This window comes from Lipomyces chichibuensis (assembly GCF_038497645.1).
Source record: "Lipomyces chichibuensis strain CBS 12929 unplaced genomic scaffold V1513scaffold_9, whole genome shotgun sequence".
Lineage (NCBI taxonomy): Eukaryota > Fungi > Ascomycota > Lipomycetes > Lipomycetales > Lipomycetaceae > Lipomyces > Lipomyces chichibuensis.
In genome coordinates this window covers 209,468-232,750 of record NW_027117461.1, presented here as the reverse complement: position 1 = coordinate 232,750, position 23,283 = coordinate 209,468, and the positions used below count along the sequence as shown (strand labels likewise).

General features: G+C 46.1%; 9 protein-coding genes across 9 annotated transcripts; 5 read left to right on the top strand and 4 right to left on the bottom strand.

Annotated features, from left to right (window-relative positions):
- Window positions 1–38: 38 nt before the first annotated feature.
- On the top strand, window positions 39–1,697 carry V1513DRAFT_463522 (pseudouridine synthase). The gene is made up of 3 exons (XM_066899974.1): window positions 39–610; window positions 668–822; window positions 887–1,697. Exons 1-3 carry the CDS (start codon window positions 146–148, stop codon window positions 1,605–1,607), a joined length of 1,341 nt encoding a protein of 446 aa, XP_066754504.1. The 5' UTR covers window positions 39–145; the 3' UTR covers window positions 1,608–1,697.
- Window positions 1,698–1,792: 95 nt separating this feature from the next.
- V1513DRAFT_484042 (exocyst complex component Sec10-domain-containing protein) lies at window positions 1,793–3,959 on the top strand. Its single transcript, XM_066900433.1, has 7 exons — window positions 1,793–2,039; window positions 2,095–2,173; window positions 2,226–2,389; window positions 2,448–2,828; window positions 2,884–3,186; window positions 3,240–3,527; window positions 3,581–3,959. Exons 1-7 carry the CDS (start codon window positions 1,977–1,979, stop codon window positions 3,665–3,667), a joined length of 1,365 nt encoding a protein of 454 aa, XP_066754503.1. The 5' UTR covers window positions 1,793–1,976; the 3' UTR covers window positions 3,668–3,959.
- A 924-nt stretch (window positions 3,960–4,883) lies between these two features.
- On the top strand, window positions 4,884–7,386 carry V1513DRAFT_430703 (uncharacterized protein; the record flags this gene model as incomplete). Its single annotated transcript, XM_066896354.1, has 2 exons — window positions 4,884–5,268; window positions 5,336–7,386. 2 exons carry the CDS (start codon window positions 4,884–4,886, stop codon window positions 7,384–7,386), a joined length of 2,436 nt encoding a protein of 811 aa, XP_066754502.1.
- A 440-nt stretch (window positions 7,387–7,826) lies between these two features.
- Window positions 7,827–10,101, bottom strand: V1513DRAFT_328044 (BAR domain-containing protein). Its single transcript, XM_066894697.1, has 4 exons — window positions 9,869–10,101; window positions 9,775–9,807; window positions 9,548–9,662; window positions 7,827–9,486 (listed from the first exon to the last, which is right to left on the bottom strand). The coding sequence occupies exons 1-4, from the start codon at window positions 9,902–9,904 to the stop codon at window positions 8,267–8,269; spliced, it is 1,404 nt and encodes a 467-aa protein (XP_066754501.1). The 5' UTR covers window positions 9,905–10,101; the 3' UTR covers window positions 7,827–8,266.
- An 847-nt stretch (window positions 10,102–10,948) lies between these two features.
- V1513DRAFT_377020 (protein scd2/ral3) lies at window positions 10,949–13,375 on the bottom strand (the record flags this gene model as incomplete). Its single annotated transcript, XM_066894943.1, has 5 exons — window positions 10,949–11,192; window positions 11,346–12,118; window positions 12,545–12,894; window positions 12,976–13,198; window positions 13,268–13,375. Coding segments are annotated over 5 exons (1,698 nt in total), but the record flags the coding sequence as incomplete, so codon positions are not given.
- Window positions 13,376–13,815: 440 nt separating this feature from the next.
- Window positions 13,816–16,219, bottom strand: V1513DRAFT_441769 (SAC3/GANP/Nin1/mts3/eIF-3 p25 family-domain-containing protein). Its single transcript, XM_066897571.1, has 4 exons — window positions 15,305–16,219; window positions 15,098–15,251; window positions 14,426–15,036; window positions 13,816–14,372 (listed from the first exon to the last, which is right to left on the bottom strand). The coding sequence occupies exons 1-4, from the start codon at window positions 15,841–15,843 to the stop codon at window positions 14,165–14,167; spliced, it is 1,512 nt and encodes a 503-aa protein (XP_066754499.1). The 5' UTR covers window positions 15,844–16,219; the 3' UTR covers window positions 13,816–14,164.
- Window positions 16,220–16,305: 86 nt separating this feature from the next.
- Window positions 16,306–18,467, top strand: V1513DRAFT_441767 (UEV domain-containing protein). The gene is made up of 3 exons (XM_066897570.1): window positions 16,306–16,612; window positions 16,686–16,773; window positions 16,824–18,467. Exons 1-3 carry the CDS (start codon window positions 16,556–16,558, stop codon window positions 18,278–18,280), a joined length of 1,602 nt encoding a protein of 533 aa, XP_066754498.1. The 5' UTR covers window positions 16,306–16,555; the 3' UTR covers window positions 18,281–18,467.
- Window positions 18,468–18,631: 164 nt separating this feature from the next.
- Window positions 18,632–20,076, top strand: V1513DRAFT_441765 (uncharacterized protein). The gene is made up of 2 exons (XM_066897569.1): window positions 18,632–18,970; window positions 19,032–20,076. The coding sequence occupies exons 1-2, from the start codon at window positions 18,888–18,890 to the stop codon at window positions 19,879–19,881; spliced, it is 933 nt and encodes a 310-aa protein (XP_066754497.1). The 5' UTR covers window positions 18,632–18,887; the 3' UTR covers window positions 19,882–20,076.
- Window positions 20,077–20,325: 249 nt separating this feature from the next.
- Window positions 20,326–21,626, bottom strand: V1513DRAFT_457757 (uncharacterized protein; the record flags this gene model as incomplete). Its single annotated transcript, XM_066899644.1, has 2 exons — window positions 20,326–21,339; window positions 21,432–21,626. The coding sequence occupies 2 exons, from the start codon at window positions 21,624–21,626 to the stop codon at window positions 20,326–20,328; spliced, it is 1,209 nt and encodes a 402-aa protein (XP_066754496.1).
- Window positions 21,627–23,283: the final 1,657 nt, after the last annotated feature.

Below are 23,283 nucleotides of genomic sequence, written 5' to 3'. Positions count from 1 at the left end.
CGTGCGTTGAATTCGTGCGGCTTAAAACCGATCTGGTAAATGTTTAACTAAGTTTTCTATCGATCCATTCTCTCGATTCCTTCAAATTTCTTCAAATACAAATCGCGTTCATGACCGTAGTCACTCTCGACTCTCTTCGTGTCTGATGCAACTTCGCAACCTTCCATTACTTCCAACGAACGCGATATTTCATCGTCAAACCCGTCCCTCAATCCGCCAGACTTCCCCATTTTGTTCAACCTCATCAGCCTTGCTCCTCAAGATCAGCCCGCGGACCCCACCGTCGTCCACGACTCGCCCAATAGATCCCTACACGAACAACAATCCGCGAACCGCACCGGCATCAATGTCAGGCACCTTTGCCGTTCACAAGCCAGCCGGCGTCTCCTCCGCAACTTTCATGGAAACCGTACAGCGGAAGATGGAAGCTGATCCGGACTTTGTTAATACCAATATGACGCGCGAAGAGCGGCAGAAGCGAAAACGGCGGAAGATGCCCAAAGTGAAGATGGGACATGGTGGCACGCTTGATCCTGCGGCGGATGGAGTCTTGGTCTTGGGCGTGAATGAGGGGACAAAGAGGTTGGGAGAGTACTTGAATTGCTCAAAGGTACCTGTGTTTCCGTTCATCCCTTTTGCGCGGTGCGCGGGCTCATGATAGTTTTAGACGTATGAAGTTATCGCGCATTTTGGCTGTTCTACTACTACCTATGATGTGGAAGGATCGGTTCTCGAGCGGGTCTCGACGACTGACATTACGAAGGAAATGGTCGAGCAGGTATTACAGCATTTCCGAGGAGAAATCCAGCAGATACCGCCAATGTACGTATAGTCAAAATATCGTTCTGGTCCCAAATTATGAATTTTTATAACGCGGAATTTACAGCTATTCGGCGTTAAAGATCGGCGGATCGAAATTATACGAGTACGCAAGAAATCTGGAATCGCTGCCACGAAATATCTCGCCTAGACCAGTTACGATTCACTCACTGGAGATTATGGGTGATATCCTGTACGATCACGAGTACATGTTGCCGACTAAGGAGGCTACAACGGAGGAGAAATTCCAAGAAAGGGTGTTCAGAGATGCGGGACTAAAAGAATTGGTGAAGTTGGGCAATAAGTACGCCGAGATGGAACTGCAGTGCCTTGGAGATAAGGGTAGCAGCGAATCGGCTAGTGAAAGGGAGTCGTTGGCACCTGGGGCTGAACCACCGGACGTCGAAAGGGAAGAACCACCAACGGTGACCACCGATGCTCTCGAACTTGTAGAACAACCTGTGAAAGTCGGTGAGTCAGAATCGGACGAGCTAGCTGCTGCACAACAATATTTATCTACGGCGGAAATTGTCGCACCTCATCCAATTGTCGCCTTCCGAGCAACTGTCTCGTCCGGCACTTACATCCGCTCACTAGTCCACGATATCGCTATCGCCATGGGAGCTCGAGCGCATGTCGCCAAGCTAACACGTACGAGACAAGGCGGTTGGGAGGTAGGTAAGAATGTCATTGCGGCAGATGATATTGAGGGGAAGGACTTGAGCGAATGGGCGCCAAAGGTGAAGTTCTATTTGAAGAATGGTCCTCTGAAAGAGTATGAACAGTAGAGTTGGATTCTGTATATACAGATGTATGAGTAGTTGGTAGTACTTAATGTAAAATATATAAAGAGATAATATCAAAAAGATAAATATTGAGCGTCGGATATTTACAATTTGTGTAGATAAGCGCGCTGTGCATATCTTTGAAGTCGGTGTTTTGAAGCCAAACTTCCGGTCCCAATTCAGTTGACTCTCAAGCCGAGAGCAACTTTCCCGACCGCCCTCCATCGACAGCCAAGTAACTGCATGCCTACAAGTCCGCATAGATATTTTACGCTAACATACACGGCATCAGGATGATATGTGGCCTGATCGGCCGTGAATGATACGAAACAAAGGAGCATTTACGCAGTGGCATTATTCATCTGAGCCAATATGGCTACGCTATACGACCTTGATCCGCAGACGCGGGAACTACTCACCCTCGACACATTCCTGGTGAGTGTCCATAGAAGAGTTGCTGATATTGCCTGAATTACTGATAGATATATAGAAACAAATAACAGTTAAAGAATTTGTGGAAGGCTTAACCGCCGATCACACAATACAAGAAAGCAACGGCCGGACTGCGGGTACGTTTCACGCCTTTTAGTTGATCCATCCCTGTCTAACTCTCACGGTTAGCAATTAATCCAAAGCCGTATATCCGAACATTTGAAGCCTCGTTAGAAGCACTCGGCCGGATCAGCGCTGAACTGAACAGTCGTGAGCAAAAGATCCAGTACGATGCACGTCAAGCTGACGCGGCTCATCAACGGACAGTCGCGGCCACAGCAGCACAGTGCCATGTACATTTCTCCATTTTATGCTTTGGATTTTGGCATAAATGCTAACAGCACTGATTAGGACCTAACAAATCAATTTTCCGATCTAGATCTTCTCGTGTCTGAAGTAGCGTCGACGACAACATCGCTCGGGGAAGCAGTTGACCTCGTATCTCGACAACGCAACCGCGCCGCGTCATCGCAGTTCATAATCAAATGCTACATCTCATTCCTAGAGAATGACCCCAGCGTCGTCGAAAGCATGCGCACGGGAAGTTTTGAAGATCAGCGACAGTGTGCGATTACCGTGCGGCAGTTGCTCAAGATCGCACGGAAAATCAATAATATTCCGCGGGCGGCGGTCGCGAGAGAGAATATTGAGAAGTATGCTGAGATGGTCGAGAGGGAGTTGTTAAAAACGTTTGATAAGGCCTATCGATCTGCCGATATGAATTCTATGAAGGTACTCCATTTTCCTCCTCAACGTTCTATATATAGCTTGTTAACTACCGATGCAGGCCGTGGCGGGGATATTGACGGATTTTAATGGTGGTGTGAGTGTTATCCAGATTTTCGTGAATCAGCATGATTTCTTTATTATGAAGGATAAGTTACTACACGAATCCGTGATCGAGGACGACAACTTGTGGCAGAAACTGTGCGATCCTAGTTGTGAAAATCCGCCGTTCGACACAGCTACAAAAGAACTGCTGGAAGAGATTCGTGCGACGGTGAAAAAGGAGTCATTGATTATTAAGCGGGTGTTTCCTCATCCAGACAGCGTCCTCCGGGTATTCCTGCAGCGACTTTTCGCCCAGACGGTAAGTATAACGGCCTGTTAGTTATGACGAGTGGCATTCTGATAAGTTGATAGATTCAACAACGAATAGAGCTAATCCTCTCGCACGCGAAATCGATCTCAACACTAGCGTATCTCCGTACACTGCAAAACGCACATTCAGAAATCGGCGCCTTAGTAGAAGATTTGAAAGCGATTCTCAAGCCGGACTTGGACACTGGCGGCGGCCTATCGATGCTTCTCGACCAGAACATGCAGGATCTGTTTGTGCCGTATATTGAGAACCGGCAGTACATTGAGACTGAGAAACGGAACTTACAGGAGCTAGGTGGCGCAATGCTAGCGAGATTTAATAATTATCATGTAAGTCATTGTATTTTATTGGTTGTAGGGTATATTAATAACTGTCATTGTAGCTGAGTCGGAAGACGACGAAGAATCACAAGCTTCTGAATAAATTAGGAACTGTGACAGGGAGAGAGCGTTGGGCGAAGAATAAGTAACACTGGTAACTAAACCGACGCCAAAGAATGTATTAGTTTCTGCGAGGGTTCGTGCAAAGTGTTATCACGTGTTGTGTATGAATGTGCCTTGTAAATATCAACCAATTTTCGATAAAATGGGTATTTAGATTAAAAGTATGGCGCTTTGTTGGATCTAATCCTATCTATGAAGCGATGGAATGATGGACTGGATTTCCCTCGACTGCTGTCCACACGACAATAGCCGATAACAGAACAGAGTAATAGAGAACCGAATAGTCATTAGTCAAATTAGATATTTATATCCATTATACTTTACTCTGTCGTTGGGAGTGTATCGCTGATAGGGAATAGATCGGACCCGGAGCCCTCCCGGTTGGATACTTAAGTTATACCCTGTTGCCGGCGATTTTAGTCAGGGACTGCCAGACTAATGCACGCTCTGCTATTTCAGGCAGCATGATCTGCTTCCTATTCTGGGCAAGAAATGTTACAGAATACCCTAGACCTAATTACAAGACAAGTAGTATTGGCAGCTCGAAATTTAGGGGTTGGTAAGAATGACTCCAAGACAAATGGAACGCCTTGCGATTCACCGTTGCGTACACACGTACAGATTTCGTCAAAAACTCATTTCCCCCGCCGCCCGCGCGTCTGCTATCGCGAATGCAAAACTCATCTCATCTGTGCAGCCCTCTCGCCTAACTAGGTGTTAGCGACCACGCGTCCCCTCTCTGCTCGCCTTTTGTCTGCTCCGGCGTTACACGTCCGCTGCATGATCCCGCACCTGCCTTCTCTCTACTGCTTCTGCCGCCGCCGCATCCGCCGCGTCGACCGCCAAGCTAACCCCTCGTCCGTTCATCCTGAAGCGCAAGCATCTGCTGATCCAGCGCTCCTGCTATCGTGACGTAGACGGTACGTATCACTTTCATCAACGCCTGTTTCTGTCTTCGCTTTTGTCATTTATTTCGCACCGCCATTCTACTTGCACTCGCACTCAAATCCACTCGCACTCGAGTCTGTCGCAGCAATAACTCTCGCTGACTATGGTCTTCAGAGACGCTTACTACCCCCGCCGACACTTCACAGCGGCCGGCCACAGACAGCATCTGGTACGACGACCATCTCCTCCTCGCCGTCGCGAGATCGTCACCGGAGTCAGTCATTTCGTCGGCTGTCACATCGATCCTGTCGGCCTATTCCCTCTGAAACCACCTGTGCGTCCACTACCTCTGCCATGAGCGAAACCACACAGACACTCGCTGGCGATTTGCCTCTCGATGCGCCGCCGTCGCCGTCGCCACCGACAAGACAAGCCTTTAAATCCCTCTGGGTCAAATTCCGGTCCAACGTGAGTTCCAAGAAAGATCCTAGCACATTTGCCCCGCTATCACCAAGTGCAAGCAATACCAACAGCGATGCCCTATCATACGACAGCTCTGGCTTACCTGCACCAAAGTTGCAGGATGATTTTCAAGACCCGAATGTCTTTGGCCAATCACTTGAAAGTACACTTCAGGTCCGTGTCATGACAGTCGAAAGAATGAATTCTGGCAGACTCGTGAAATACGGTCCACTACCAATGATCGTTGCCATATGCGGATTCTTTTTGGAGCAAAATGGTTCGTTCTTCTGTTATTTTATTTTATTTAATTGAATTTCATTCTACTTGGACTGACACACGCTCAGCCTTACATGTCCAAGGTATCTTTCGTGTCAGCGGATCTGTCAAACGAGTACGCGAGATCCAGCGAATATTTGCCACGGGGCCAGATTTTGGATATAACATCGACTGGACAGGCTACACTGTCCACGACGCAGCAAGCTTACTACGTCGCTACCTCAACAGTCTTCCCGAGCCCATCATTCCGCTCCGGTTCTACGACGACTTTCGATCACCGTTTATCCATCCGCTCACCCAAACAAAGCAGTTCAAGAAGCACGAAATGAACGAAGTTATCGTTAAATTGCATGGTCTAATACAGCAGCTGCCGCCCGCGAATCGACAATTATTACTTTATATCCTCGATTTGCTCCAGTTATTCGCAAAGAACTCAAAAAAGAACATGATGCCTGCAGCAAATTTGGCCGCCATTTTCCAACCGTGCATCCTTTCTCACCCTTCACATCACGCATTACCCGAAGAATACACAACGTCACAAGAGGCCGTAATTTTCATGATCGAGCATTTCAAGGTATTCAGAAATATGGCTGATCTGGACAATACTCATCCAGACGACGGTGATGTCATTAAATACGAAGAAAAGCCGCGGAATTCTCTTTTGAATACTGCTCGGCGGGCAATAAGTTCCGGCTCCAATATCGCGCTTCTGAGAGATTTGGACAGCAAGGGAAAAAACTGCAAAAATTTCCAGCGGCATGTACAAGAACAGCAGCATTTTGAGCAACACACGGGTATGCGGAAAACGTTGCGACGGTCAAACACGGTTCCCGTCAAGCGCACATTTTCCACTCCATTAGTCGGTGCTAATCTCGACACTGCGAAAAGAGCTGCTGACGCTGCGCCATCCAAGGTCTCACAATGGGCGGCCCGAAGAAGCCAAAGTAATCGGAACAGTATTGTTATGGATGAGGCGGCTATTGCCGGCGCTGCGGCTGCGTACGGAGTCTCTCGCAGTCGAAGCGGTCGAATTAGCGGGATTGTCACACCTAGTCGGATGCCGACTTCTTTGAGCAGTCCTGCATTTGCTACTAATGCTGGTAGCGAAACCCACTCTATTCAGCATACTCCGGAGCCGTTCCAGAGACCGTTCGACTCTGTGGAGGACTATGGACTGGAGCTTGTCATTGTGCCGAAGCGTGGTTCCGTTGCACGGAGATCTTATAACCGGGGGTCGCATGATTCACAAATGCGGCAGAGTCATACGTCGCTTCCACCAGTAGAACCACAACCTTTCGACACCGCGGCCGGCAGACCCCATCCTTATCTATCTCAATCGAAGTTATCGGGCCCTGTAGTCGGCAGTTCGGCAGTTCCTACCGACTCACAGTCGCATTCCATCGTGTTATCATCATCACCGCCGGATACGCCACTAGAAGTACTAAACCCACAGCCGTCGCCAGCAAAATTGCCGAAGACGACTGACGTTGCCTCTGCCCCGACATCGCCATTACGGCGAAGAGTCTCCGTCAAGAAAGTCCTTAACAACATGGTGTCTCGAGTAACAGGACAATCGGGCTATACTCCCGTCGCGACTATTTCGAACACAGTCCACACTGTGTCGAGAAAGCCGGTCAACCGACAAGACCCTAGGCCAGTCCACCATAAGAAGAAACTTCAGCGGAAAGCCCCACCAGCATCTAGAGCGCGTCACGACGCGAATCGGTTCCCGTTGCCGCCATCATCTAGTCATCCAGAAGACACAGTTCCGCCAGATGCCCTCGGTGACAGTGCGACCGAGTCGCCGGCCAGCTCGCTTTATCGGCTGAGTCACCAGAGTTTGAGTTCGCCAAACGCGCATGGAGTAAATCCACCTGGGCGTTACTCAGTTGATGGTAGCTATTTGAACGCCAATCCGGCTTTGGGGTCTGGAGGTTTGCAAATCAGTGATGCAACTAACTCGCCGTCCTACGACCCCCGCGCTCGCAATGGTGCCCACCATATGAAACACACCCTCCGAAATCATCACGGAGGTACGTCCTCGCGCGGCACTGTCGAGGAGGAAACAATCGATGAGAACGCAGCCAAATCGGGCCGCTGGAGCTGGATGAAGCGATAGGATCGACCGTCACTGCTTACGAAATAAATGTCTCTTGTACTGCAAGTTGTACTGTATATGTATATATTTTATTTTTGGTGTTCTTATATTGTTTTCGTGTAATCTCCAGGTCTTTCTTGGCTTGCCATCTTCTATGTATTTTATTCTATATTGTATACTTCATCCTCAATGTAATATTTGCCGTTCGGAGTCGCTTTTAATGTGCAGTGATTCCTTTTGTATGCATTAAGGCCCTGTCTTTTTGTTAAGTTACAGATTTATTGGATTTGCATAGGACTATTTGTTCTATTGCTATTATTTATATTGTGGTTGGTCGCGTATCATGTATTTGGATCTTGTGCCATTTTGAATTCGAAATTTTGGCCGGATGATATGATGGTGCATTATATTGCAAAATCCACAAACCAATAACTTACAAATAACTAAATTATTAATTAATATATCGTGCTCGCCGCTTTTTGATTTGTTGTCTACATATTGTTTCACTACCTTTGTTAAACGGTCAGTTTGGAGCAGACCTAACCTTGACACGTCATGGTATATTGCATAGTTAACCGTAGATGCGTGCTATTCAATTTTGTTTCCGCATGCACTTAAAAGGTTCTACTTAATATTCCAAATATGCAATGTTAAAGCACACTTGCTCTTCAAAGATAAAACTTAGAAGAAGATTTGTGCAATGCATAATACCGCCCCAGAGCGGGCACACAGGTACGAAGAAACTGATTAGAACTAGAATTACAAAAATATAAGTAAAACACTTGCAACATCTAAACATCAAACGCTACTAAAATGCATTGCACCACAAAAAAACTGGCGAACCTAAGGAAAGAAATCAAAAATAGACATAACGGTTTCGCCAAGATGCGGTTCCGGCCAATTAGCCTTCCAACGCAACATAATTTCCGGGGAATACACCCTGATAGCCATTGAGTTTGCCAGTCCACCACCCATTCGGATCGGCAGTTCGCTGTAAAATTTCAATCCGATCGCCTGCATTGAAACTCAAATCGCCTTCAGCTTGGGCAACGTAGTCGAACTGAGCGACACAGTACTCTACACCTGGCGCTGCCGCCAGTCCCGAGGGCTTCGACGGTGGTAGTGGCGCAGCCTTCTTTTCTACTGGATAACCAGCGTATTGTTGATCAATTGGCTGCTGATAAGCCGGTGGTTGATAGACCTGCTGGCCCGTAGCAGCTGGTTGCTGCTGGCCAGGCTGAGGGCTGTATGACGTGCCACCAGGGGAAGCATACCCGGGGCTGTAAGCGGCATTCGGACTATATCCATCATATTCCGAGGTGTGATATCCATCGTATCCAGGTTGAGGTGAACCCGCAGTTGTGTATGGTGGCGGTGCCGGGCTATCAGGGGAATGTACGGATCCAGTCGACCCCGGCGCCCCTGGTTTCCGAAACCTTGGGTCCGGGAGTTTCTTCTTTGATCGCTGCAAGTTGAAGCGCGTTATTGGAATCTGTTCCGCAAGCTCCTGAATGTTTCCACGTTTGGCGTTAAACGCCGTCTCGATATCAACATCAGAGCTCATGTTGAAATACGCAATGCTGTTCCCGTTCATGCGGTCGTACAGAGTGTAGAAAATGTTAAGCTGCATGTAGTAGAATGATTGGAATAGTGGTCTTATAAACTCTGTCTCAAGCTGGAATAACTTTGGGAGATCTTCCTTTAAAAGGTCGTTATAGTAGTTGTACTCCTGTGTCGCGATCTCGACGTCGTTCTCAACCTTGTAAAGCGCTTTCTCGTCCTTCAAAGTTTTCTCTTTCTTCTCTTGCAATTTCTTGAGCGAGTTTACATGTCGATCAAGATCTAGCTGTTTGTGCGCACGTTTGACGACAAGCTTTCGAATATGCCTAACGATTTCAAGCAACTCATCCGCTGGCTTGACGATTCGAGTATCCAGCATTTCCAACTCGGGCTGCAACGTTGTCTGGAGGTCGGAGACAATCTCCCGGTACATTTCGCACGCCTTAATACCTTCCGGGTTGCCTTCGGGTATAGCGGCATTGGGATCTGATGCGCGGCCACTGATAGGATTGTAAATCTCTTCTATGGCCTTGGAGAATTCAATTTGATGGGTCAACATGGCTGCACGTAACTTGTCAGCATTACTACTCCTCCAGACTTGATCAAACTGCCGCAGACTTACAGTTTATAGACGCAAAATACTTCCCGGATTCGTCGTGAAGCTTCTTAGTCTCAACTTCTAGCTCCTTGAATCGTCGTTCGGCATCAATGAAAACAGCATCTTTCGTTTGTTCGCCCTGTTGCCGAATGATTAGTTGCGTTCGAAATACCGCAGCTGATGGTAGCAGCTCTCATATCTTCCCTCGCCAAGTCGTGAAACGCCGATCAGATTGTTCGGGTACTACTCACAATATTGAATTTCTGCCGTAGACTCTGCGGTGCCTGTTCGATTAAGGAGAGTAAGCGATCATTGTAATGATCAAGCCCGACACGACTGACGTACCCGAACGACGGACTTCTGGATTCCCTTCCAGGACATTCTTCGATTATTGTAACTCTAGCTCTGCAGCACGATAATGTATTCGACAATCAAGATGTCACACCAATGCAAGTGCATCAGATGTGTGTAAATCAAAAGGTTTTATATGGGATGCCGGCTAGAAAGGCTATATAGTAGAGGGTCGTGTGAACGGTCGTTGAGGCGGTGCACAGTGTGTGCTGAAAGTTCATGAGTTTCATAATTGGGTGTGGGTTGAACTTCTCCGCCCAGACGGCAGCAAAACGGCGGTAAAATTACCCTGATGACGACGACAGATGGCGTTCCAGCTGCCTCACTTCGGAGAGCTGGCACTTAGCGAATACTTCTCCGGGTCATATTAAGGACAAACTGACTCGTGATTTGACAACCTAATGCGATGATGAGGCGGTGCCTGAATGTCTTGCGTCATCATCTTCGAATTATACTTTGACGTTATGAACAGAATTTGCTCGTACGATTTCCTCAATACTAAATTGATGATACAAGTGGCGAGGAGCACGTATCGTAACAGTACAAAGCACTCAATTACAATCGATCATAATAAACACTGTTGCAGAGCATATAATATACTCAAATTTCTCAATTATCGAGGCCATCTATCTACCAGACCGAAGTCACCTCTCTACCGAGCACACCCAATACGTTCCTGTATTTTATTAACACGTAAACAACTGACGATGCGAAAGTAACATCAATTGAGCAATATCGTATGCATACAAGCGCAATATTAAACCGTCAATAAATTCATATATACTGCAATTATAACACGACCATTGCAAGCATAGTAACACGTATGGCACATTATACAATTAACACAAAGAAACGATGATCCCATGCGATGCGAAACCAAACAGCCAATCTTCGTCTTTCAGCATGAAGCGGCACACAAATGCGCCAACACATCGATATTATACAACATTGAAATTCCTCGCGTGAGAAACAAAAAATTTTAGCCAGCCCAAATCAAGTCAACCCAGATACCTTAAAGCAAAAAACATTGAGCTCTAAAGAGCAACGCATACCCACGGCCTATAATATAACCAACTACTGAGCGTAAAGAACCAGCTTTGAGCTATTGCCAACAGCAGCAGCCAGGTCTTCGTTGCTGTTAAGAAGATAGTGCTGGCCACTTTGCTCGTCATGGAAATAAAAAGTCAAATTCGACGAACCTAATCGCTCATGCAGCTTATTTTCTAGCTGCGAGTACTCGACGTCGACTGGAACCTTGATCGCAATTAGATCTTCCTGATAGAACACCTTAATTTTTAGCTGCCCGGATTGGTGTGCTCTGGAAGAAGGCTGTCCACTTAACGAGCTCATCATCGACTCACTCACAGCGCTTGGATTTCGCTCCATTTCTGCATCTCGCGTGGTCCCATTTATACTACTAGTATTGCTCGTACCGAAACTCCCTCGCATATCGGCGCTGTTTGTTGACGACGAGTAATCTGATAAATTAGACGATCGACCTGTAGAACCATATTGGGCGAGCTGGGGTGAACTTTCTGATCGTAATCGGTCCATCGACTGCTGCTGTCTTGGACGCGAGGTTCTCGCACTTGCCTGATCTACTGTAGACGACGAGTAGACCGTGTTTATTCGCTGAGAGCTTTGGCCAGAGTTAGCTATCGGTCTCGAATCTCGGTAGTATGGCTGTGGCAGAGAAGACCCCGCGTGCTGCGACTCCGCATCTCCTGCTCGGAGCGCAAAAAGGCCTTTCACCAAAGTACTTCGCGAAATGTATGGCGGCAAAGCAATCAATTTCTGAACATATTCATCCAGATTTGCCCGTCGTTGGCTTGATATTGAGTCGTTCACAAACGTTACTGGCCCCGGGATGAATGGTAGTATTCGCTGTCTACCTGTCCGTCCAGCCTCGTCCGGATACTCGTCCAGAAGTCTTATTTGAAAATCATAGAAGTCTTCATAGTATCTGCATAAGTTTCGAAATGTGCCATCCTCCATTTCTGCAATTACCAGATACCAGTATCTGTTATTATCGAACGAAAAGCGATCAACGATCGCGCTAATAACTGCTGGTTCATAATTTTCGGAAGGCTGTTCTGACAACCGATCACTGAACTGCCCACTAAGATACGAGTTATATGTTTGGTCTCCTACGGACTGCCGCTGTTCTTGGTTGGGTTGTTCTTGCAATTGTTCTTGTTGTTCATGCTGTTGTACTTGTTGTTCTTGTTGTTCATGCTGTTCATGCTGTTCTTGTTGTTTTTGTTCTTGTTGTTCTTGTTCTTGTACTTCTTCTTGTTCTTGTACTTCTTCTTGTTCTTGTACTTCTTCTTGTTCTTCTTGTTCTTCTTGTTCTTCTTGTTCTTCTTGTTCTTCTTGTTCTTGTTCTTCTTGTTCTTCTTGTTCTTCTTGTTGTCGTTGTTCTTGTTGTTGCTGCTGTCGTTCTTGTTGCTGCTGTTGGTCTTGTTGCTGCTGTTGTCGTGGCTGCTGCTGTTGTTGTTGTTGTTGTTGTTGTTGTTGTTGTTGTTGTTGTTGTTGTTGTTGTTGTTGTTGTTGTTGTTGTTGTTGTTGTTGTTGTTGTTGTTGATGATATGATGGTGGAAACTGCTGTCGTGGCTGATGACCCTGCTGAGATATCGACATTTGCTGAAACTTGGTAAACGGCAGTGAAACGTCGTCTTCAAATTTGCCTAATGGAATACTGCTAGCTTTATACTCTGCTGTGCGCTTCTTCCATTCCTCTACTCGCGGAACTCCAGCTTTAGCAATCGCCTCCTCGATATTTTCAACGGGCTTTCCGGTCGTCATATCCCGTATCTCAACATATGAAATCGGTATTAGTCCTGGTCCTCCCAGTCGCCCGATTGGCTTAGCCACGAACCACTCATGGTTTGACTGAGCCACAACTATCACAGCATCACCTTCATATGCTTCCAGCTCATCTGGACGTTCGGCTACAAAGTTATACTGCACGACGCCGTATAATGGCGTGTGCTGCCTTTTCCCAGAGGAAGTTGATGATGCTGACGACAAAACACCAGATGATCTTCGATTACTTGGACTGCGAACCGCGGGCGATGAAGAAAATTCCGAAATTCCAGAACTTTTGTTCCCGGCGCCGGTATTGCTGTCAACACTTTCTCTCTCATTTCGGCCCAAAACCTGAAAATATGTGACTGGAACCATTCCCCGCATACTTGTTGATGGATTACAGGCCTCGTACCAATTCAAATCATTTTCATTCCCTATCACGTGAAAGAAATCGCCTTTGCTGAACGAAAGTTCGCCTGGAGCAGAAGCATTGTAGTCGTAAAGCGCTTTGATGACCTATTGTATCCTCACCTATCAGCAATCATTGATCCCTCATACTAGCCACAATACTCAATATTAACAGACCTTTTTCGGCGGCAGAATGGTTAGCGGCGACTTCTGGGTTATGGAATGGTGAGAGTTCGACGACAACGACGGCGTATTCCTGTCGCCCTTCAGCGAGCGACGTAGTCCCTAGTCACGTTAACCTATGATTAGACACATAGCTCTCCCTTTAATTCAGCGCTTGAATATAACCAATTATCTATTGCAGCAGTAGCCCTATATTTTTCAACAATCGGGCTACTTGCTATTGATCTTTTCTCATCGCAACATCGGCTTCGGAACAGCCCGCGATGTTCCAGACTATATACCACGCAACCAGAATAATGACCAGCCGACTAACCTTTATCATTTATGTATGCTCGTAGCTTTGGTAGTGAGCCCGAACGGATACGTAAAAATATGCGTGAACAAAAGAGACTTTAGGTTGCCGTCGCATATGCCAGGGGAGAGAGAAAAGGGCCCGTTCTTTTTAGTTCGATCACCAAAGGAATTGGGTCCGTTGTTCCTGCCTGGGTTTGAGTTGGGCGGCAGAAAGAAATCCGGGTAAAATCTCACTTACGACAAAATAACCCAAAAGCACTTAATTAACGAGCAAATTTAATCCAAATCCCGCGCATTCGGCCCCAGAACAGAAGAGCCCAATGAGCCCAATGAACTTTTTGATTTTAGTAAACTCCAGTCGTTGCTAAACGAACGTTGTCTGGACACAAGTAACTGTTATGACTCTAATTATTGACTAGGAATTGTCTTCGAAAGGGTTACCAAGGCTGCTGCAACGTGAAAAGTAACCCGAACACCAAGTTGCAAAACAATCCATGATAAACAATAATCGTCCATCTAACAACAGTCCCAATGCTACTCTAACCGCATTTTCTACGTACAAAAAATTTGTACATCATCACATTATATCAGTACCGTCTAAATCTGACCCTTTATATCGATTTTTTTGAACGCCGTCATACGATTATATTGAGCGGTTGAATAAGCGTCTTTCGCCCGTAATCGCAAACTTGATTCATCAATGAATTGACTCAGTGCATGCTTCTCCAAAAATTCATAGCATGATTTATCGCTGTCAAATCCAATCTCATCAGTCAAAAATCGAAGTGGAACATCAGGCCGAAATCTAGAATACCGTCAGCACGCGGCCATGCTTGATAGTTACCCAATGATACATACGCTTTGCAAATTATCTCCAGGGCAGCATGCCTCTCCCTGTCAATGAATGAATCCATAATGTATCCACCCATATTGGGTGCGCTGAGGTATAATCTCATCAAAGAATGATAGTCCTGATCCGTCATGGCTTCCCTCACCTGTAAGGCATGAGCAATGGCATCGTCTGCTTTCTGTTCGTCAGTTAGTTCAATTAGTAAATCATTCATGTCACTCCGATTTCGGGTATGTAACAGGTACAATATGCGATATGCCAAAAACTCAATTGGATGGCCTGCAATATTCATTGCATATAAGGAGCGTAACTGAGTCTGACACTGATTGTACTCTCCTAGATCACCATTCTCCAGCGCAATTCGCGCATGGATCTCATAAACATTCACAGTAAATTCGTTCTGAATCAATTGAACAGTAAGATCTTGCCGCATTGACTTGAACTGGTCGCAAATGTAAGCGTAATTCCGTTCGCTCTTCCATTTCTCTTTAAGAAGGTCAAGCGTTTGGCGCAAAATATGAAGTGGTCGAACGGTCTCAGGGTCGGGTGCCGACGTTAATCGCAAATATTTCTTCTCCAGCCTCATGGATCGGCCAACAAATATCTCTGGCTCGGTATCCTGCGCAAACAGAATCGTAAGACATAAAACGCCGAAAAAAGCACTAACAATGACAACGAACCTGCACAAAGGTCGAGCTCACATAATCAGGCGTTGCAACAGGAGTTGGCGTACTTTCGTTGCCGCTCGGTGAATCAAATCTCATTAATCGCTTCTCTTTCCTTTCTTGTTCAATATTAGAACCTAGGTAATTCGTGCCGGCAAAGATCGAAGTCCTGGGATTCCTCTGTCAGTAAAGCGCTTGAAAAGACACGCAATCCTGTATTACTTTTTCCGCTTCGCCGAGTCCTCAGTAGTCTCCGGTTCTGCGCTCCTTTGGTCCCACTTCGCTGACCGCTTTGTAGTTTTCGAAATTGACGATGACGCCTGCCCGTTAGTAGTACTGTATTGCTGATCGCTCTTGGCAAAAGTGATAGATGTAGACTTATATGAGGCTGGTGGAGGTGCAGAAGTACACATGGCACCAACGGCTTCAGTAGCACTATCTGTCTTTGCATCAGCTCTCTTCTTTGCATCCGTTTTCAATTTCTCCAGCATGTCCTCTCCATCATCTACTGCCTTAATCCCGTCCAAAGGCAGCTCTCTCGTGTCCCAATCAATAGACCATAGACTCGTGGACTCGATCGCAGACGTGATAACCTTCTTCAAATTCTTCTCCATCGCGCTGCGCTGTGATGGACCTACAGACGCGAAGCATCTACCAACATATGCCTTCAGTGAGTCCGGCCATACTGCTGGATTCCCGTCGGCTGGAGATTTTTGTGCACTTGACGACGTGGTCTTGGACGTTTTGGACGAAAGAGTCATAGGGGCTTGCTTTGTGCTGCTACTGTTCGCTTTTGTCGCTTTCGTTGATGAACTAGTCGGTTTGCTGGATATTGACTTGCTTACTTCTACCACCGAATAAGCACCTTTGTCTAGAAGTATATATTGTGAGAATTAATTACGGCGTGAATGATACAACGTTGGAGACATACAATTGCTGGATCCCTCTGGCGGTACCTTAATTTTCCTGGGTGGCAAGGCCATTAAGTTCCGTTTTCTGTCAAATTGTGCTTTAGCAAATACTAACTAACTGATAGATAGACGGTGCCAGAATTAAAAGTACAGTTAAACGTTACAGGTGTGGCGTTAGACAGTATTTTAGTTCCACTCAACCTAACTTTTTTAACTTATTATTTCCTTAATTTCTTTGTCTCGAGAAAATCTCGGCAATGAGTGTTTCGTACCGTTATAGGATCACTCGTTGTGGCGAGTGTTGCGAACCAGTGGCTGTGCTGTAATTGCGTGGGCCCGCAGCGTCTTATCAGAGTAAACCACATTTATAATATTAATACCCGGAAATATTCGCGGTGGAACTTTCACGCATCGCTGGTCGTTAAAGGTAGCTGATTGAAAGGCCTACGATCGCAATCAGCGGCGTCTCAATTGTTATTCTTGGTCTAGAGCGGTGGGATTCTCGTGAGCCATCCATCGCCTGGCCCCTCTTCTTTAGGATTCAAGGAACACTGAACCGACAATGGCAAGACCAGTGACTCAGCAGACGCTAGAATGGCTTCACCGGGTGCTACTACAGGTGGGGATTTGTTTAACTATTAACGTCGGGGGTCGTTGTAATCATCATCATGCTAAGTGATATGGACCAACAGGATTACCGCGATGTAAATCGGACTTATTCAGACGTCGCTAGTGTGTTACAATCATATCCATCATTGGCACCGCGTACAAATGTTTATAGTAAGTCGATCCTTGTGAGCAGTCAAGACTCAAAGATATTAATTGTTTAGCTTACGAGAACGGGAAATCAGAGCTTCTACTCAATCTTCATGGAACTGTCCCGACAACATTTCGATCGGCGGTTTACAATATCCCAGTGTCCATTTGGATCAGTCACGAATATCCATATGTCGCTCCATTCGCATTTGTAACACCGACAGCTGCTATGAGCCTACGACCAGGAAACCATGTCGACACTAATGGACGAGTGTATCATCCATACATTTCATACTGGAATGGGACAGACCCACAGACGAACATATTAGGATTGTGTGCCGTACTATGTGATATATTTGGTAAAGAACCCCCTGTGTATGGCAAACCGCCGCAGCAGCAGGTGACATTGCCATTAACACGACCGTCTCAATCACTTCAGCATTACTCACAACCCTCTGTTGCATCACAACATAGAAACCCCTTTTCTCCAGGACCGCATACTGCACCTCATGCTCCAGTCCAGGATGATAATTTAATTTCTTTCGGTACTGCCGCGCCTTCATATAACACTGCTACCAACCACTCTCAGGCGCCAGCGTACGCCCCTACTGCGTTGAACTTCTCTCAGCATCAACAGCAGTCACCAACGTACTCTCCTCAATATCAACAATCATCTGGACCGGCGCCTGTTCCTCACCTACCACCACAACTACCGCACCATCTAGTACAACATCCGACTCCGCCCGTTCCTCAATATCAGCATCCTTTTGGACCGGCGCCTGTTCCTCACCTACCACAACTACCGCACCAACAAGTACAACATCTAACGCCGCCTGTTCCTCAGACACCCCATTTACAACAGCCGGCTGTATATCCTCCTCAGACACCTAGCCATGCAAATGGTTACTCACTCCCACCGTTGTCATATCCTGCAGGGCAACCTCTGACGTCGATCCCTCCGCGCGACATAATAGATGAATCACCACCTACGGTACCATCCTTGTCAAATCAATCGGCCCCTGCACTCCCTCCTCACCCTGAACAACAGCGGCTATTGAATGACATCGCCGATGTACTTCAGAAGAAAGCCATCGAGGCTCAGCCGAAGCTGCAACAGCAAGTCGATCATTTACGCAACACTCTCGATATGCTGAGACGCACCGAGGCCAACCTTGCAAGTGAGCAGTCAGAATTGACTAGGGTATCCGAGGCTTCTGCCCGGAACAAGACCATATTGAAAGACAAAATTAGACAGGCCGAGGAGGCTATCATTGAAGCCAGTCAGCGCGGGGAAGTTAACGTCGATGAGATAGTTTGCGCCGAAGCAGTAGTGTTTAATCAGCTATACGAACTTACAGCGGACGATCTGGCTATTGAGGACACAATTTACGTACTGGGTAAGGCTTTGGATCGCGAGAGAATCTCGCTAGATGACTTCTTAAAGCATGTACGAACCTTGGCTCGGGAGCAGTTCATGAAGCGAGCATTAGTGAGAAAGATTGCACTGGATACAGGGTTATCGCAAAGGTAAGACCTGAACGAAGATATGATTGGTAACGAGTCGAATTTCATGCATGTGCATGTTTTGGGCGGACCGCCCAGATAGTTGTTTGGTCTTGGAATGAAGTTGATGCAATTTATATACTACTTACGTTCGGAGCGGGTAGACTACTGTCCCAGAAAGTGCGAGAGCAATAAAGAATTAGTTTCGTAGGTCCTGACCCGAGCCGCACAGGTGGCGCGAATGCCTCTGACCTGTGGCTCTTCCTCAAAATGGCCCTCGAACATTCTAGTGCCTGGTCGCTGACCCGATTGCTTCGTCACCGATGAACACCACCCGGCAGCGCCCGTTGCTGCCCTGGTATAAAACGTCATCCCGCAGCTACTGACAATTTCCCATCTTACCAAATTCTTCAGTTGCAACTGCGGCCGTCATATAGGTGCTCGTCGTGCATTATATTGTGCAGATTAATATTGTTTACTTGGTCGTTTGTCTCGACGGTATTAATAGCACCTTTTCCTTAGTCGACAGGACCGCTGGCTTCATAAATTCGTAATTACATTGATCTCGGGACCTCGCCATATCGAAGATTTTACACTTCCTAAACAAATAGATTGTTTATCAGCCATATAACAAAATGGCAGCCACTAGCCACGAAGGGCTTCTTAACGTCGGTGAACATTGCGCGTTCTCGGGATGCCATAAGCTTGATTTCCTACCGTGAGTTTCCTAAATTGCCAGTTACGACATTTTTTTACATTGATATTAACTGATCTAATAGGTTCCGGTGTCCTGCTTGCGAATCGAAGTATTGTCTAGACCATCGCCAACCGTCTTCACACAACTGTGCCGGGCTCAAGAAGACACCGAAACCACCGGGGCAGTCCACCACCCCGAAGTCTGCGTCGTCAGCATCGGGTCAACGCCTACGCATGTCTGAAGTGCCACAAATATGCTACACTAAAGATTGTAGTACGACGATTAATACACCACTGTCACCCGCCACGAAATGCCCCACCTGCAAGAACTTGACATGCTTAAAGCATCGTTTGAATCACTCTTGTCCTGGCGCGCCAACACTACCCGTGATGACTACCCAAAAGACAGCGTTGGCTAAATTCGCCGAATGGAAGCAGAAGCAGCAGGCCAAGGGTAACGGTCCTATGAGCGGTGGCTCATCCGCCAAATCGAGTACGTCGGATAACGCGACATCGTCCGTTATTCCTTCATTTTTCAAGTCAAAGCCAAAGGCAGAGTCCTCGATCGTTATCAGAGCGAGGGAGATAGCTGCGTTGAAGCAGAATGCGAAAGGAGACGCACATATCCAGCCAGCGAATCGAGTCTACGTCTTTGTGGAAAGCAATATTCCAGATTCTTCTAAGCAGCCTCGGGTGGAAATGTATTTTGGACGAGATTACTCAATTGGTAGAATTCTCGATAGATCAGCGCAACGTCTGCAAATATCGAATCAGAATAATTCCAAGAACGATGATAAGGATAGACTAAGATTATATCACGTTGAAGGTGGTCGGGTTTTAGAGTTTTCCGAGAAGCTCGAATCTTGTAAGGTTAAGGATGGCGACACATTAGCTGTCGTCAAGGGTCTAGTTATGCCTACTTTATTACATTAGTGCATGATCATAGATTGGTGATTGGCTAATTAATCATGGTTATTGGCGTTGCATCGTAAAGGTAGATCGTGCTTGCATGTATTATACGACGGCGTATTTGTTGGTATTATTTTTGGCTTAAATATGTGCAACTTTCTTCTCTTCAGTATGGATTATAATGCCATGGTAATATCATCGAGATTAAATCAAACGGTGTATAATTTTTAGCCTAACCACCCAATACTGCCAAATTAAGAAATAGATATACAGCTCCCTCACATCCACGCAGATGCACAAAATTACTGTCCAAACTACTCCTGGCGCATGCGGTCATACCAACTAACCATCAAAGGAATTTCCCAAATATCGTACAAATTAATATACACACTCCTAAAGCTATAAAAGATCTTCACGTCATGTGCCCCAAAATAACCACTATGTATGGTAATATTGTACACCAGATCTTCAATAGAATGCGCCAAAATCATCTGCTGTATCTTCGCTCGCTACCGAGACTGAGCTTGAACTTTCACTATTACTGCTTTCATACGAACCAAAGGTTCTCTCCTTCATACTTCCAGTTTGTTCTTTCCAAGGTTTCTTGATATCAACAGCCACAATCTGCGGTGCACCCTCAGCGTCATCAACAGTAGAAGCTGAAGCCAGGAGCTGCACAAACTGTCGATATCCCTCCACGCTGTCGTCTTCCAAAACAACGGAATTCACGACTTTCGTTTCAGGCGACACAGCGAGCATATCCCTAATATTCCGTTTGCTGAAGTGTTCACACCCACGAATATCCAATAATTTGACACCATTCGTCGAAGTCCTGAGATACTCGATAAACCATGATGCTTCCAATCCCCAGATGAATCGCAAGTCCAGGTTCGTAATCATATGACCGAGACGCATAAGCAAGTATTCAACCGCATTACCGTACACCGCAAGGTTCCCAGATAGCGACAGTCTATCTAAGTTCTCCATGTTATCCGCTATCATATAGACTGCATCACTCTTCAATGATGAAAATCCAAAGTCTAGATCCGCGAGCTTAGCTCGGAGACTTGGGGAACTGCATATTGCACCGACCGCCGATGAACTTATATGTGTACCGTGAAACGAGAGTGTGTGGATATTATACGTCAACAACGCATCGTTGGATAGGCTCATGCTGAGAGCACTAGAGTTGAGTTTGGGATAATTCTCGATCTTAAGAACTTCCAGTGGTGACTCTTGTGGAATGTCGTTATCGAAGGTGTACTGCTCGCCACAGACAGATACATGCCCCAGAGTTAGCACCAGAGACGTAATGTCAGATTCTGTGAGGTAGTACGGGTTCTGCACGACGACGTTCTTGCTGTGCTTCTGAATTTGGGAATGACAGAATGACGTTTGGGGCGACCCACGCAAATGACGAGGAAGAACACCAGACAGATCTAAATTCTGCCAGAGATGGTAATCCGATGCCACTAGGTTCCACTACATAAGTAACAAGATGATGTTAACTTATGGACCGAAAAAAGCTGATGCAGCATAAACATCGTCCACGTCGGCGAGCGACGACTACTTACCGATCGACAAACTTGAGCGCAAATTCCAAGGTATTCCAGTTCTAGATGCGTAAATATTTGCAATAGACACTCATACGGTAATCGCACAGCGGTATTGTGGATGGCGCGCGAGTCTAGCTGCTCTACGCGAGCAAACTGGACGGGCCGTAACGGTGAGAGCGATGACGTAGTTGTGTACTTCATGTCCGCGTCCATCGTCGGCAGTGCCTTTTCGAAGTCCAAATCCAAAGAGAGATATTTTAAGCCTGTGTAAGTAAGTGCTCGATCAGAGCCACAGTGGCTCTGAAATGGCTATAGTATGCAAAATCGCGAATTCGCCGAAGTTGTTTACACTGCGTCTGTTTGTTTTGGTGCGCCGGCTTCGGAATGTTTACCGAGAATTGGGACATCGACGGGTGCGGCTAGGATTTTTTTGTACTCCGCATTCATATGAAGAATTGGTATATTAGTGGAAATTATGCATCTAACGGCAAAACTAGCTTGCATTAATATCGTGATCTGTGTTTCGCGTATGTTATGTTGGATCATCTTTCCCGAGCAGTCGGTCTGAGCGAAATTAGTAGTAGCATCACAGTCCTAGCATTCATTTCGTCAGGTCATACTAGCAAATCATTTATAAAGAGCTTAGTTACCCAATTTTGAAACCAAAGAAGTGCGCCTTAATTATTTATTCGATATCTAGCAATCAGTGTATTACGGAAGATACCAAATTATCGCAATCGCCGCAGTTGTAGGTCTGTAGCCAGTTTCGCATTGGACCTTAAACAGTGCACATTGGTACTTACTTCTAGGTAATCCCTCACTAAGTAGATAGAACCATATCCCAGTGCAGACAATGTTTGGGCAATCACAATGAATCTTTGCAATTTGCGACAGCTTAAACCGCTTTGCAGCTAGCCACCGATACAGGCGCGCAATGAAATTGTGTTCAACTTTGTGACCATTCGCTGCAATGTGTAAGGACTTTCACTATACAATGTAGCAAGTCTTTCGATTAAGACAGGCTTCTATGCTTTATGCCGGTCAGACAGAACCGCTCAGCGTCCACGTAGCGACAGCCATGTGATCCACAGTATGACAGGCTAGAGTGCACGGCTTCTGCACGATTCCTGTTCGTGGCTACGCTGCCTTTATTTAGGAGTTCATATCCTTCAGTCTACGGATGTGTAGAGCAAAATATTTGTTAGCTGTCAATAAAAACTTCTTATACGGTCAGTATGCCGTTACCCGTAATCATTTTACGCTAACGCAGGGCAAGTTCGAATTGCGTTATTAGAGTTTGTCTCAGCCTTAAACGCTAGAAGAAGGCTAATTCTATGCGAAATTAAACGTTATTCCTTTAAACATTGGGTGTCGCTAAACTCTAATTTGCACTCCACATAATGGCACATAAAGTAAATCGACTGACCGTAATACGTCTGGAATTCCCAATTGGCATCTCGCAGCTTTGCAAGCTGACAAGACGCGAATTAGTACTTGAAACTACTTACTTGCTGGAGCTAATTATATACTTATTTACACGGTTGCAGGTTTGGTTCGAACGTTCTGCTCTATTGGCCTTCCGAGGTTGGATCTAGCAATGCAAAACAAGGAAGATTATTGCTACAAATTGTTCTCCCACATCCGTCGTATGTTGTTGGTCGGTTGGCTGTCCCGCATTAACCAGCAAAAAGTCAAAACTCAATGCATCAGAGGAGCCACTAACAAGCTGAAAGATTTAGGATTTTCGCGAATTATTCCTGTTTGTAGTAGATACTGTCACAATCCGTTCAATAGAAAACTTACTAATATATTACCGGATTATACCAGATTTCCACCGACAGTTACAATAATAAATGGTACCAACGTATAC

Bases quoted from the DNA above. Each gene is read 5' to 3' on its own strand.
- V1513DRAFT_463522 (XM_066899974.1), top strand. From the start codon at position 146: ATGCAACTTCGCAACCTTCCATTACTTCCAACGAACGCGATATTTCAT. The intron at 611-667 runs GTACCTGTGTTT...TGATAGTTTTAG, and splicing joins AGTACTTGAATTGCTCAAAG to ACGTATGAAGTTATCGCGCA. The intron at 823-886 runs GTACGTATAGTC...CGGAATTTACAG, and splicing joins ATCCAGCAGATACCGCCAAT to CTATTCGGCGTTAAAGATCG.
- V1513DRAFT_484042 (XM_066900433.1), top strand. From the start codon at position 1,977: ATGGCTACGCTATACGACCTTGATCCGCAGACGCGGGAACTACTCACC. The intron at 2,040-2,094 runs GTGAGTGTCCAT...ATAGATATATAG, and splicing joins TCACCCTCGACACATTCCTG to AAACAAATAACAGTTAAAGA. The intron at 3,187-3,239 runs GTAAGTATAACG...ATAAGTTGATAG, and splicing joins AGCGACTTTTCGCCCAGACG to ATTCAACAACGAATAGAGCT.
- V1513DRAFT_328044 (XM_066894697.1), bottom strand. From the start codon at position 9,904: ATGTCCTGGAAGGGAATCCAGAAGTCCGTCGTTCGG. The intron at 9,663-9,774 runs GTGAGTAGTACC...ATTCGGCAACAG, and splicing joins TACGGCAGAAATTCAATATT to GGCGAACAAACGAAAGATGC. The intron at 9,487-9,547 runs GTAAGTCTGCGG...AGTTACGTGCAG, and splicing joins GTATTTTGCGTCTATAAACT to CCATGTTGACCCATCAAATT.
- V1513DRAFT_441769 (XM_066897571.1), bottom strand. From the start codon at position 15,843: ATGACTCTTTCGTCCAAAACGTCCAAGACCACGTCGTCAAGTGCACAA. The intron at 15,037-15,097 runs GTTCGTTGTCAT...CTGTTTGCGCAG, and splicing joins TGAGCTCGACCTTTGTGCAG to GATACCGAGCCAGAGATATT. The intron at 14,373-14,425 runs GTATGTATCATT...ACGGTATTCTAG, and splicing joins CTGGAGATAATTTGCAAAGC to ATTTCGGCCTGATGTTCCAC.
- V1513DRAFT_441767 (XM_066897570.1), top strand. From the start codon at position 16,556: ATGGCAAGACCAGTGACTCAGCAGACGCTAGAATGGCTTCACCGGGTG. The intron at 16,613-16,685 runs GTGGGGATTTGT...ATGGACCAACAG, and splicing joins TTCACCGGGTGCTACTACAG to GATTACCGCGATGTAAATCG. The intron at 16,774-16,823 runs GTAAGTCGATCC...TTAATTGTTTAG, and splicing joins ACCGCGTACAAATGTTTATA to CTTACGAGAACGGGAAATCA.
- V1513DRAFT_441765 (XM_066897569.1), top strand. From the start codon at position 18,888: ATGGCAGCCACTAGCCACGAAGGGCTTCTTAACGTCGGTGAACATTGC. The intron at 18,971-19,031 runs GTGAGTTTCCTA...CTGATCTAATAG, and splicing joins CATAAGCTTGATTTCCTACC to GTTCCGGTGTCCTGCTTGCG.